This window comes from Eumetopias jubatus, unplaced genomic scaffold (genome assembly GCF_037043125.1).
Source record: "Eumetopias jubatus isolate StellerSeaLion01/CBP00866 unplaced genomic scaffold, mEumJub1_p1.0 scaffold_9, whole genome shotgun sequence".
NCBI classification, from domain to species: domain Eukaryota; kingdom Metazoa; phylum Chordata; class Mammalia; order Carnivora; family Otariidae; genus Eumetopias; species Eumetopias jubatus.
The window spans coordinates 116,407,713-116,421,963 of NW_028274815.1; the positions used below are offsets into that span (position 1 = coordinate 116,407,713).

Consider the following 14,251-nt stretch of genomic DNA (forward strand, 5'->3'; position numbering starts at 1 on the left):
TTTTGAGAAACAGTAATAGCTAATATTTATGGAGTGCTATGTGCTGGGCACTGTTCTAAATATTTCTGCTTAATCCTCGCCACTATTCTATGAAGTAGGTGTCCTTATTCTTCCCATTTTATATGTGAGGTAAAAGTCACAGGAGAATCAAGTGTACTTTTCTAAGGTCATGAAGTTAGTACATGATGAAGCTATGATACAGACCAGGCAGTCTGGCCTCAGAGTCCTTGTGATTAAAATACTATGCTTCTGTGTAATAAAAGAAGTTTAGAAGTGGCACTTATTGGTAGATTTAAATAGAATATTCCAAATGATTTCCTTAATTTTTGAGAAAAGTGGGATACTAAATGACTGATTGTAGTAACTAATGCCATATATTTTTATTTCCTTTTCTGATTTCATTTGTCTCAGCTATTTTAGGTGAATATATTCTATATAAAAATAATTCTTGTAAAACTGAAATGTGCCCTTTTCAGCTAAAGTGCATTTCATTCTACCATGTTTTTAAAACCATTTTTAACAGCTTTATTGAAGTGTATTTTATATTTCATAAAATGCATTCATTGAAAGTCCACAATTTAATGAGTTTTAGTAATTTAACTGAGTGGTCCAGCCATTACTGTAAATCAGGATTAGAATGTTTTCATCCTCCTGGTAAGATCCCTCTTAACTTATTTACACAAAATTCTGTTCTTACCTCTAACCCCATGCAACCACTAATCTATTTTATCTCCAAAAATTTGTTTTTTTCTGGATATTTTGTTACCATACCATTTTGTTGTATGGTAACAAAATAGTAAAATACTATTGACTGTATTTCCTTATGCTGTATCTTTTATGCCCCCACTTTTTTTAATGTAATATTTCTAGACAAGATGTTATACCTGCCAACTTTGCTGAGGTGATATAGTGTAGTGGTGATTCAGCATTTTTTAAATGAACCAATCCATTAATTATGCTTTGGAGCAATAATAGTGATGATTTTACTGTTTAAAACTATGACTGTATTTAGGGACTATTGTTCTTTAACTACATTGATGTAGACTGTTAAGCTTGAATTCTTGTTTCGGCATTTTATAGTTTTTCCTTCTCTGCTTACTGTTTTTGCTGCAATCACTATGCCTACTCTTTAATACTTTTATAGTGCACAGTCCCTTACTGAATCCTCAGAATATTTTCCATGAATAAAATTGGAAGAAAGTGTGAAATTTGTGACATTGATTTGCCACTTTGAAATTAATTGGTGCCTTTCCCATTCTTGAAGTTGTTTGCCAGGCCCTTGCATAAGAGAGATGTTACTAGTTTTTTTATTTTCACAATCTGTTTTATCCATCATCCTGATGATGATCAGAATTTTTTGTGAGATACTTGGAATATAAAAGATGGCTGAAGTATTAGATTTGAATTAGAATCAAGCAAACATATTTCAAAAGGCAGAAGTAGGACATGAGTAATAGTACCTTGACTAATTAACATCTCTTACACTAATAAGCATTGACACAACATTTTGGTAAAACTTTTCTAATTTCAGTCACATGAACATTTATCACATTTTCCTTTTAAATATGTTGAAATTTTTTTTATCATGTTGAAATTTAAGTTATAGTATGTTCTCTACAAGATTTAATGAAAGGCTTTGCATGTTTAGGAAGAAGGTGAAAACCACTTTTTGAATTTCATTTTCTGTGTAAATTTTATTGATGTTAAAGGTGCTTCACAGAATGATGATGGCTCCAGACCCAAGGATGAAACAAGGTAAGAGTTCACTTGTTGCTTTACCACAGAATATAAGAAGAGACAAGGGAGAACGAATATTAATTGTAGTCAGAATTTTAGTTTGACTAAAACAAAAGTTCAGACTGTTATAAGAATAAACAAAGGTCAAAAAATTCAGAGCTCAGGGGCTCCTGGCTGGCTCAATGGCTGGAGTATGCAACTCTTTTTTTTTTTTTTTAAGATTTTATTTATTTATTTGACACAGTGAGAGAGGGAACACAAGCAGCGGGGAGTGAGGGAGGGAGAAGCAGGCTTCCCGCCGAGCAGGGAGTCCAATGCGGGGCTCGATCCCAGGACCCTGGGACCATGACCTGAGCCAAAGGCAGACGCCCAACGACTGAGCCACCCAGGCACCCCTGGAGTATGCAACTCTCGATCTCAGGGTTGTGAGTTTGAGCCCCACATTGGGTATAGAGATTAGTTTAAAAAAAATAACATCTTTTAAAAAAAAACTCAGGGTAAGAAAGGAAATATTTATGAATGTTTCAGGACTCTTAACTCATCTGACTGCAGTTCTCCAGAGTAGGCGAGGGATACCTGAATTGCTAATATTTCCTTCAGCTTGTAGAAAGTGAATATAGTGGCACTTTTCCAATAGCAGGGAGTTCAGAATCCTAGGACCATCACTGGACTGTTAAATTTTTTTTCTAGGAAAGCTGGGATATAATCTTTTGGTATATGGGAAAGTCATCATGATCTATGTTATCTTTTGGGCCTTTGTTAGAAGGAGCAGACAGAGATTTGTACCAGTTGTTCACTATTACCCTAGATTCAGCACTTTTTTTTTTTTTTAAGATTTTATTTATTTGAGAGAGAGAGAGCGAGCATGAGCAGGGGGGAAGCGAGCATGAGTGGGGGGAAGGAAGGAGGGGCACAGGGCAGATGCAAGCAGACGCCCCACTGAATATGGAGCCCGATGATGCGGGCTCAATCCCAGGACCACAAGATCATGACCTGAGCCCAAGGCAGACAGTTAACCAACTGAGCCACCCAGGCACCCCAGCACTTTTTTTTTTTTTAAGTTTATTTACTTATTTTTTAGTAATCTCTGTACCCAATGTGGGGCTCAAACTCATGACGCCCAGATGAAGAGTCAAATTCTCTTCTGACTGAGCCAGCCAGGTACCAATAGATCAGTACTTTCATGTACCTATCTGCCTTGAGGTCTGGGGCCTGAAAAATGTTGAATGCCTTGGGTTGTGTTAACTAACTTAAACTTTTATTTTAAAATTTTTTTCAAAGATTTATTTATTTGAGAGAGAGAGAGAGAAAATCTTAAGCAGACTCCCAGCTGAGCGCAGAGCCTGACGTAGGGCTCCATCCTAGGACCCTGAGATCATGACCTGAGCCAAAATCAAGAGTCGGCCCAGCCACTTAATGGACTGAGCCACCCAGGTGCCCCTAACTTAAACTTTTAAGTGTTTAGTAGTTATCTTAGAAGCTGATTATCAGAGATAAACTTAGGAAAGGAAATGCTTCTAGTCTTAAAGCAGTAAGTAATGTATCTTAAAGAGTTCCAAAATCCCATTGAATTCTTTTTTTTCCGAAACTGAGTAAGCAATGGGTAGGAAGATGATGAATCACAGAAGTCGTGGTCAGAGGAGAATAGAAAAGCAGTATCACAGAACATAAGGGAAAATACCCCAAGAGATGAGGTATTACAGCGTCAAGTGTTGCAGGAGAGGAGAGGTGGAGCAAGTAGAACAAAATGTTGATGGTTGTTGAAGCTGAGTTTGTTGTACTAGGTCTGTCTACTTTTGTGATCTGTGGAAAATTTCATAATAAAAAGTTAAAGAAAAAGACAACTCAGCAAGATCTTTGGGGAAATTAAAGTATATAAAGCTATTGTCTTTTATCTAATAGAGATCTACCTTCAGAGTCACTCCTGTGACAAAGACTCATCTCTCATACTAATCTCACAAGAGGTGAAATATTAAGGACTAGTAACATCTTGTGCAGGGATTAATAACTGCTTTATTTATTATATTTTTTTAAGGGAGAAGGGTGGGAGGAACTGAGGGAGAGAGAATTTTAAGCAGGCTCCATGCCCAGTGTGGAGCCCAGCAATGCAGGGCTCAATCTCACAACCCTGAGATCATGACCTGAGCTGAATCACGAGTCTGATGCTTAACCAACTGAGCCACCCAGGCACCCAAATAATAACTGCTTTTCTTGCTCAATGTGATTAAAAAGCAATAGAAAGGTTTTTAAAATTATATAAATATCTCTGTAGACTGGAAGACAACATAAGCCTTTTGTGCCTCTTTTTAGTTATATGTTTAATAGAAGTTTTTTGAATTCCTGAAAATTTCTGCATAATAATGTTTTAATATTTGTTTGCATTCATGAATTGAGAACTCTTTTGCATAATAAATCCATATTTTCCATTAGTGAGAATGTGATAGAATTTTGTATGCTCCTTGAAAGATTGTCATTTTGTTTCTTTTTTTTGCAAGTGTCATTTTTTTAAAAATTTTTTAAGTAATCTTTACACCCAGTGTGGGGCTCAAATTTACAACCCTGAGATCAAGAGTCACATGCTCTACTAACTGAGCCAGCCAGGTGCCCCTACAAATCTCATTCTTAAAATACTTTACGAAACTACTCTAGTTGTCTTCAAATTTCTTGTAAAGGCATTCCTAGAGCCTAGCTTCATGCCATTTATTTAATCAATGCTTTACATCTTCCCAAGTGAATCACTGTCATAGATAATCTGAGGAATAGTGTCTTACAAGTTTTTGAGATTGCCAGACTAATCTTTGAGCTTGTCTTTTGTGTTAAGTATGAATTCTTTTGCATTAGCTTTTATTCCAGAGAGCATACCTCTGAGGTGATGGGTTTGAAAAGCATTTTGTAAATTGTCGAATGTTTTTGAATGTTACTCCGCAATAATCATGGCCACGACTGGCTTTTCCCTTTTGCTTTTATTTGCAAACTTCCTAACTATAAGATTAAAGAGCAGGGCAGTATATATACCCAGTGGACAGGGGCTTTGTGACCCTCTTCTCCAATCCGTTGCCCCAGTTATCATTTAGGAAGATGACTAAACAACCTTAGGTTATTTTACTTTTTTGTCCTAATTCAGGCACTGTGTATATTGTGAATATAGCGTTGTTAGTCTGCTTTTCTCTGTAAGATGTCTGGATGTTTTATGTTTCTCAGTGTTGTCTTCTGTCATTTTATGAAGTTCAAGATGATCAGTGCCTAGTATTCAAGATTTTGTTATTAGAAGTACCTTCCTGACTGTTATGACCTTATTGTATTAGCATCTTGGTTCTCCAGGGCTCTTTATCCTGTCCATAAACATCCAAGCTTATGTGTAAGTTAGATATATATATATGATGGATAAGGAGAGGTTTGTAAGATTGTGGAGCAGAGGAACAAAGCCATAGTAAAGCACATACTTTGTAACTAATTCCTTTTAAAAGATAGTTGGTGATGGTAAGTTCACACTGACAATTCTGTATATCATATAGGTTTCCATGCTGGTTTTCAAATCCATTTCAGGTTTTAGTTTCGTATACCCACTTATTAAAGGAACTGAAATAAACCACCAGTGCAATTTAATGTGGCTGTGTTTCTCAAACTTCTGAGTGCATCAGAATCACCTGGGAGACTTGTTCAACCACAGATTGTGTCTTATCTCCAGTTTCCAATTTGCTGTGTCTAGGTTTGGGCTCAAGATTTGTGCTCATTTTTCCAGGTGATGCTGATGATGTTAGACCAGGCCATATACTTTGAGAACCACTATGGTTAGACATATAGTTATTTCTTAGATTACAACAAAATATTATGGGAAATTTTTTGTTATGTAACCAAGTCTATTTCTTGAAAATCCCGCCTTGCAGAATTGTCATTCTGCCTTAATCTCATACTCTTTTACTTCAGAACTAGTTTGAATCTTGTTTCTTTTGTTGAACTTTTAAAAATTTTTGTTTATTATAAGAAAATAATGCATGAGGGTTTTTAAAAAATGTTTATTATCAGTATATAAAATGTTTAAAAGCTTCATGGAAGAAATAGCATTTGACCTAAGACCATAAAGCATAATTATAATTTGGCTTTGCATGCTTTGGGGAATTGGAGAGGGGAAGGAGTTCTAGGTGGAAGGAAGAAAAACAGTTATGGAGAGGGGGAACAACACAGGGTGTTTTGTTGGAAATCTTCAGTCACAGCATAAATAGCTAAAAGTAGAGTAATTGAAAGGGAAACTGGCAGATGGTGAATTTGAGAGTAGAATCAACCAGTTAATATTTATTGCCTCTTATATGTCAGGCAGTATGTTGAGCATGTTTCCTGTCATTTCAATGAATCTTGAACATTTTTATGAAGTAGGTAGGTATGTATAATTTTTATGGGTGATGAGAAAACTGAGGCTTAGAAAGGGAAAGGAACTTAGCTGAGTTAGTGTTGTGGTAGCATAGTTGAACCGGGGATTGCCTGACCTTCAGAGCCTGAACTCATAATTGTTATGCTTTACTATGACCTAAAGTGGGACTTTTTTTTTTTTAATCACGTAAGTGCTTAGCCCTCAATAAATGTTAGTTATTTTTAATGTTACATAGGTTGGGGCCAGATGGAGATTTTGGTTTGTAAATACAGACATCGTTTTGTTGTGCTTTGCAAATATTTTGTTTTTCACAAATTGAAGGGTTGTGGCAACCCTGCAATGATCAAATCTATCAGCACTGTTATTCTTAACAGCATTCACTCATTTGTGTCACTCACATTTTGGTAATTCTTGCACTATTTCAGACTTTTTTTATATTTGTAGTGGTGATCTGTGATCAGTGATCTTTGATGTTACAATTGTAATTGTTTTGGGGTACCACAGACTGTGCCCATATAAGATGGTGAACTTAACTGATAAATGTTGTGTGTGTGTTGACTGCTCCACCAACAGGCTTTTCCCTCTCTCTCCCCCTCTCCTTGGGCCTCCTTATTCCCTGAGTTATGACAGTTAGGACAATTAATAACCCTACAAGCCTCTAAGTACTCAAGTGAAAGGAAGAATTGCATGTCTCTCACTTTAAATCAAAAACTAGAAATGATTAAGCTTAGCAAGGAAGGCATTTTGAAAGCCAAGATAGGCCAGAAGCTAGGGCTCTTGCACCAAATAGTCAAGCTGTGAGTGCAAAGGAAAAGTTCTTGAAGGAAATTAAAAGTGCTATTTCAGTGAATACACAAATGTAAGACAGCAAAACAGCCTTATTGTTGATATGGAGAACATTTTAGTAGTCTGGATAGAAGATCAAACCAGCTACAACATTCCCTTAAGCCAAAGCTTAATCCAGAGCAAGGCCCTAACTCTCTTCAAGCCTATGAAGACTGAGAGAGGTGAGGAAGCTGCAGAAGAAAAGTTTGAAGTGAGTGGTGGTTGGTTCATGAGGTTTAAGGAAAGGAGCCATATCCATTATAAAAGTACAAAGTGAAGCAGCAAGTTATCCAGAAAATCTAATTCATGAAAGTGGCTACACTAAACAGCAGATTTTCAACATAGATGAAACAGGCTTATATTGGAAGAAAATGCCAACTAAGACTTTCATAGCTGGAAGGAAGTTAGTGCCTGGCTTCAGAGCTTCAAAGGGCAGGCTGACTCTCTTGCTAGGGGCTAATGCAGCTGGTGACTTTAAGTTGAAGCCAGTGCTCATTGGCCATTCCAAAAATCCTAGGGCCCTTAAGAATTATGCTAAATTTACTTTGCCTTTGTTCTGTAAACAACAACAAAACGTGGATGACAGTGCATCTGTTTACAAGGTTTATTGAATATTTAAAGCCCATTCTTGAGATCTGCTCAGAAAAAAGATTCCTTGCAAATGTTACCTCTCATTGGCAATGCACTTGTCACCCAAGAGCTCTAATGGAGATGTACAACAAGATTAATGTTTTCATGCCTGCTAACACAGCATCCATTATGTAGCCCATGGATCCAGGAGTAATTTTGACTTCTCAGGTTTTATTAGTTAAGAAATACATTTCTTTTTTTTTTTTTTTAAGATTTGTTTATTTCAGAGAGAGAGAGTGCACACGAGCAGGAGGGCGGAGACGGGGGGAAACAATCTCAAGCAGACTTCAGGCTGAGCATGGAGCCCAGTGGGGGGTTCTGTTTCATGAACATGAGATCACAACCTGAGCTGAAACCAAGAGTCAGATGTTTAACCTACCTTGCAACCCAGGCGTCCCAAGAAATATATTTCTTAATGTATTTCTTAATGACTGCTGTAGTTAGTGATTTCTCTGATGGATCTGGGCAACATAAATTGATAACCTCTGGACAGGATTAAACGTTCAAATGCCATTAAGAACATTTGTGATTCATGGAGGTCACACTATCAACATTAACAGAAGTTTGAAAGAAATTGATTCCAGTCCTCATGGATGACTTTGAGGGGTTTGAGACTTCAGTGGAGGAAGTAATTGCAAATGTGGTGGAAATAGCAAGAGAGCTAGAATTAGAATCAGCCTGAAGATGTGACTGAATTGCTGCAATCTCATGATAAAACTTAAATAGACAAGGAGTTTTTCTTATGGATGAGTAAAGAAAGGGGGTTTCTTGAGATCAAATCTACTCCTGGTAAAGATGCTGTGCAGGTTGTTGAAATGACAACAAAAGATGTAGAATATTACACAAACTTAGTTGATAAAACAGTGGCATGGTTTTAGAGGATTGATTCCAATTTTGAAAGAAGTTCTACTTTGGTAAAATGATATCAAACAGCATTGCTACAGAGAAATCATTTGTGAAAGGAAGAATCAATTGTTCTAGCAAACTTCATTGTTGTCTTAAGAAATTGCCACAGCCAAATAGGGGGAAAGAGTTAAAAATGAAACAGGATGAAACCAGAGAGGGAGACAAACCGTAAGAGAGTCTTCATCTCAGGAAACAGAGGGTTGCTGGAATGGAGGGGGTGGTAGGGATGGGGTGGCTAGGTGATGGACATTGGGGAGGGTATGTGTTATGGGGAGTGCTGTGTATTGTTTAAGACTGATAAATCACAGACTTGTACCCCTGAAACAAATAATACGTTATATGTTAATAATAAAAAGAAAAAAAAATTGCCATAGCCACCCCAACCTTCAGGAACCACCACACTGATCAGTCAGCAGCTATCAGCATCAAGGCAAGACCCTCCAACCAGTAGAAAGATTAAGACTTTATAATCACTTTCAGGGTGGATGATGGTTAGCATTTTTTAGCAACAAAGTATTTTTACATTAAGGTAAGTACATTGTTTTTTGAGACATAATACTGTTGCACACTTATAGACTATGGTATAGTGTAAACATATATGCACTGAGAAACAAAAAAATCTGACTTTAATACTTGCCTTATTAATGTAGTGGTCTGGAGCCAGTACTGTGAGCCAGTATTGTTGAGATATACCTGTATAGGCTCATGGAATCTTTCTGTGGAGAGGAAAGTCTCTAAAAATATTTGAACTCCATTTGAAAAATTACTTCATTTGATAATCATGTATAGTTTGGATTATATGGTGGTGAGTGAAGGTGGGAAGACCTAGGCAGGAAGTAGTTACAGTAATCCAGTAGGAGAGGAGGAGGGTTAGAACTGGGGCACTAATGTTGGAAGAGGAGAGAGAGAATGTGGAAGTGAAATCAGTGAGACTTTACTCAGTGTCAGGAGGCACAGGAGAGAAGAAAAGTCAAGTTTTCGTGAAGATAGCAATAGAACCAGAACAGGGAGGAACAGTAGCTTTAGAATTGGAGAGTTATTCTACATCTCCTGCATTTAGTTGATAATTTGGTACCAGAGGATGAAAATGAGACAAAGATGAGCGATTCTGATTTGGGAATCATTTCAGAGATGATCTTTGAAGTCATGGAATTTGAGACTCTAGGGGAAAATTCCTGGAAAAGGAAAGGAAGACAAGAACAGAACCATAGGAACCTGTATTTAGTGAATGGAAAGAAGACGACGTGAGAATAAAAGATTAGAAAAGCACTGTCCCAGAAGTTAAGAGAAGTGTTTTTATTTATTTATTTATTTTTAAGATTTTATTTGAGAGACAGAGTGCAAGAGAGCACAAGCAGGGGGAGCGGCACAGGGGGAGGGAGAAGCAGGCTCCTCACTGAGCAGGGAACCCGACTCGGGGCTTGATCCCAGGACCCTGAGATCATGACCTGAGCTGAAGGCAGACGCTTAACTGACTGGACCAGCCAGGCACCCCTAATTTATCGTTTTTCATACTGTTAAATATCTGTCATTTGCCTTTTAATTCTGTATTTTAAAAAATACAGAAGAGTTTTAGATTTCTATATAATTAAATTTATTTAGAAATAAGTTCACTAATTCACATTTTCTTTGAAAGTTTTCATAGTTTCATTTTGTTAAATCAACTTTATTATTATTTTTTAAAGATTTTATTTATTTATTTGACAGAGACACAGTGAGAGAGGGAACACAAGCAGAGGGAGTGGGAGAGGGAGAAGCAGGCTTCCCGCGGAGCAGAGAGCCCAATGTGGGGCTCGATCCCAGGACCCTGGGATCATGACTTGAGCTGAAGGCAGATGCTTAACGACTGAGCCACCCAGGCGCCCGTTGGAATCCATTTTAAAATCAACTGGAATCTACTCTGATCTTGGAACAAGCTGACGCTCTAACCTGACTTTTTTTTTTTCCCCCACCACGCAGCCAGTTTTTCCTGGCTTAATTAGTTAGTCTAGGACCTCATTCTCTTCTACAGTATTTGACAGCATTAAATGCTCCATCTTTTAAAATAAACAGTTTTCTTGGGGTGCCTGGGTGGCTCCCTGCTCAGCAGAGAGTCTGCTTCTCCCTCTCCCTGTGCCCCTCACCCCCACTCATGCTCTCTCTCTCAAATAAATAAATAAAATCTTTAAAAAAAGATAAATTAGTATCCTCAGATTGTAAAAAGATCTTAAAAATAATAAGGAAAACTATTCCCTTAAAACAAAAATTTACAGATGTATACAGTTCATGGAAGAAGAAACTCAGATGGCTTGTAAATGAAATATTGTTGAACATTAACATTTTTATTTACCAAATTAGCAAATACTTAAAAATATTTACATACTTGGGCGCCTGGGTGGCTCAGTTGGTTAAGCGACTGCCTTTGGCTCAGGTCATGATCCTGGAGTCCTGGGATCAAGTCCCACATCGGGCTCCCTGCTCAGCAGGGAGTCAGCTTCTCCCTCTGACCCTCTTCCCTCTCGTGCTCTCTCTCTCTCTCATTCTTGCTCTCTCAAATAAATAAAATCTTTAAAAAAAATATTTACATACTTGATGGTGAAATGGGCATTTTCATAACTAACTGATAGGAAAATTACCTTTGAAAATATTTTTTAAAAAATTTAGCAGTCAGTATTTCAACCTTCAAAATATTTGTGTACTTTAACCCAGGTATTCTATTCTGGCAGTCTGTCTGTAGGAAATAGAAACCCACCTCCCACTACCACCACCAAAAGAAAAGAAAAAATGTTTGAATGATGACATGTCTATACATTAGAGTATTCTGTAGTCATTAGGTATTATAAAAGGTTTTGAGTAATTTGGGGGAAGTGTGCGGTATATAATAAGAAAACAAACACAAATTTGCTCCAGATATGAAACATTTAACAATCACATGCACAGCCAATGAAATAGGATTGGCGAGAAACGGGGAGTCCATGTCTTGGTGGTAATGATCTCCAGAATGTAGGATGGAAGGTGATTTTTATGAATAGAAGTTATTTTTCACTGTGAAAGAGTGAACGTCTTTGGAAAATTAAAATTACTAAATACATTAATTGCATAAATACAGAAAATCATAATGAAGGAACAGAATGAACAAACAGATTTGGGGTGGCACCTGGTTGGCTCAGTTGGTAAAGCATGTGATTCTTGATCTTGATGTCATGAGTTCGAGCCCCACATTGGGTGTTGAGATTAAATTAAAAAAAAAGAACAGCTCTGAAGAGCAGTTAGGATTGAGGAAGTGTTTTAGGTTGAGGGGTTTGATTATATTTGTGAAGTGAGAGGAAAGATCTGGAAGAAGAAAGATGATGGAAGATACAAGAAAGGTGTTAAATGATGTTGGAAAGCCCTAGAGGATATAGGCTGAAATCAAGGACACACAGACAAATTAGCCTTGAAGAAGTGAAGAAATTTCTTTTTCCCCCCAAAAAAGGGAAACAAGGAAATGATTAGTGGCACAGAGAATTTTTTTACGATTGATTTATTTTTTTTATTATTTTTTAACAGAAGTTTATTCTTAAATGTACAGCAGGATCTAAGACAAGACTTATTCTGGCTATAGTTGACAATAGATACTACAACAGATAGGGAATCCAGATGTTTAAACAGGAGTGGAATTAGGAACACCATTGTCTCAGGCACAAGAAACAGCTTATTTCTTGCCAGATTTCTTTTTGTTTGTTTGTTTTTTAAGACAAAAAGAGAGAGAGAAACACAGCTAGAGAGGGAACACAAGCAGGGGGAGTGGGAGAGGGAGAAGCAGACTCCCCACGGAGCAGGGAGCTCGATGTGGGGCTTGATCCCAGGACCCTGGGATCATGACCTGAGCCGAAGGCAGACACTTAACAGTTGAGCCACCCAGGCGCCCCTTGCCAGATTTCTTAATTCCACCTATGGCCAGCGGGCCCTTCCCTGCAGCCTTTGCTTTTAGCTCCTTGAGTTTTTCTGCCCCTCATCTGTTTCTGCTTGAGTGCCTTATCTTCCTCGTCCATCTCCTTGGCCTGCTTCAGGGGCTTCTGCCAACTTTGTGGCCGGACATGGCACCTGCTGCCACTTCAGAATAGAGAAGTTTTAAGGTAGATGAGACAGTTGAAGGATAGCAGATAATCATCATGTTAGGGAAGAGGCAGCATCAGGGACATCTACATATTGGGAAAGCAGTCAAGAGTAGATTAGATAGGTAGAAAATGATTGATTTCCAAGCAGTGTGGGTAGTCCAGTTGAAGTTGTTAAATAAGGTCAGCTGTAGCTCTTGTTGCCTCAATCTCTAAAATGAGCAAGCTTTAGGAAACTGATGTCTGCCAGGATAAGAAGATGGAGACTCAAGGAACAATTTTAATTTTTGTCTTTTGCATAGGTCTTTTTAATTGTATAGCACCTAGTAAAAGTCCTTTGCCCTACCAGATTACTATTTTTTTTTATTACTGTTAATTTTAACATCAGTACACCAATCCCAGTGAATCTGTGGTGTTGTCATAGTCCTCTGTTATTTCTAATTGTTTAGCTCCCGGGAGATTTGAGCTGTGATTTTTCTTTTTTAACAGGAAAAAAAGTGCTCATTTTGGCAGCACATACATTAACAGGGGGGAAGAAAAGACTGTATCTTGTAGACATTGGAAAACCTCTGGACTTTTCCTTACTGGGCACAGTGGAAAATTTATAAGGACCTTTTATAGAAGACTGCCCCTTTAATTTGGTACTTTTTTTTTTACTAGTTTATTTTATTTACTCTGCTAAATAACACCTGATTTTGCCAGTGGAACATTATCATTACTTTCTGGCCCCAGAGAATAGTAGTAGAAAAAGTAAATGAAGGATTAGTTGTAGTGGAAAGATTGCTTGGGGCTGGGGGATGTAGGGCAATAGTGAAGGAATTAAAGACACTAGGGGAAGTAGTAGCCTATGGTGGAGCCCAAGTGGGACTTGAAGGGAGCTGATGGACTATGAAGATAGAGGGGGTTAAAGGTCATGATGAGAGTGAATCACAGATAAAGTAGGAGGCAGGTGGAAGGAGTAGAAGGCTATATGTAGGTAGAGAGATTTGAAAATTTAAAGACTTAGGAAGCAGGAGCAATTCTAAGCATCAGGGAAATTTAAGGAGCCATCATATTACCCAGGTTGTAGGATAACAATGTTGAGAAACTGAGGCCAAGTTGTTAGAAGGGTAAACAGCAGGGATGTTAAAATCTCCCAAGATTTTAATCCTCAAGAGAACATAGCATTTTTGGAATCCAGTTTTTGCTGTACCTTTGTAATAACAGATTTACCTCATGCCCTGAATGTTCCTCCTTACTCACATATTCCTAAAACTTGACTAGCACTAGGTGCAAAGAGATTAAGTAACTGGGGCGCCTGGGTGACTCAGTCTGTTAAACATCCAACTCTTGATTTCAGCTCAGGTCATGATCTCAGGGTTGTGAGATAGAGCCCATGATTGGCTTCTTGCTGGGCATGGAGCCTGCCTAAGATTCTCTTCCCCTCGCTCTCTGCTCCATCCCCACTCTCCCTCTCTTAAAAAAAAAAAGAGATTAAGTGACTTCTTTGGTCATCTGACTTAGCAGAGTCAGAGCTAGAAACCTCAATTTCCTACTTTTGGTCCATTCTATCATTTGTTGTCTATCTTTTAAAAACCATTACTTCTTAAAAACATTAAGAACTGGGGCACCTGGGTGGCTCAGTTGTTAAGCGTTTGCCTTCGGCTCAGGTCATGATCCCAGGGTCCTGGGATTGAGCCCTGCATCGGTTGGGCTCCCTGCTCTGCGG

The 14,251-nt window shown here is 38.0% G+C and overlaps 1 protein-coding gene across 5 annotated transcripts in view; it reads left to right on the plus strand.

Annotated features, from left to right (window-relative positions):
* Positions 1-14,251, plus strand: part of ITCH (itchy E3 ubiquitin protein ligase) — a 118,261-nt gene that overhangs the window by 59,174 nt on the left and 44,836 nt on the right. For all 5 annotated transcript variants that reach the window (XM_028118667.2, XM_028118666.2, XM_028118672.2 and 2 more), the window contains one exon: positions 1,710-1,755. In XM_028118667.2, the coding sequence (XP_027974468.1) occupies positions 1,710-1,755 (46 nt within the window). The remainder of the gene's footprint in view (positions 1-1,709; positions 1,756-14,251) is intronic.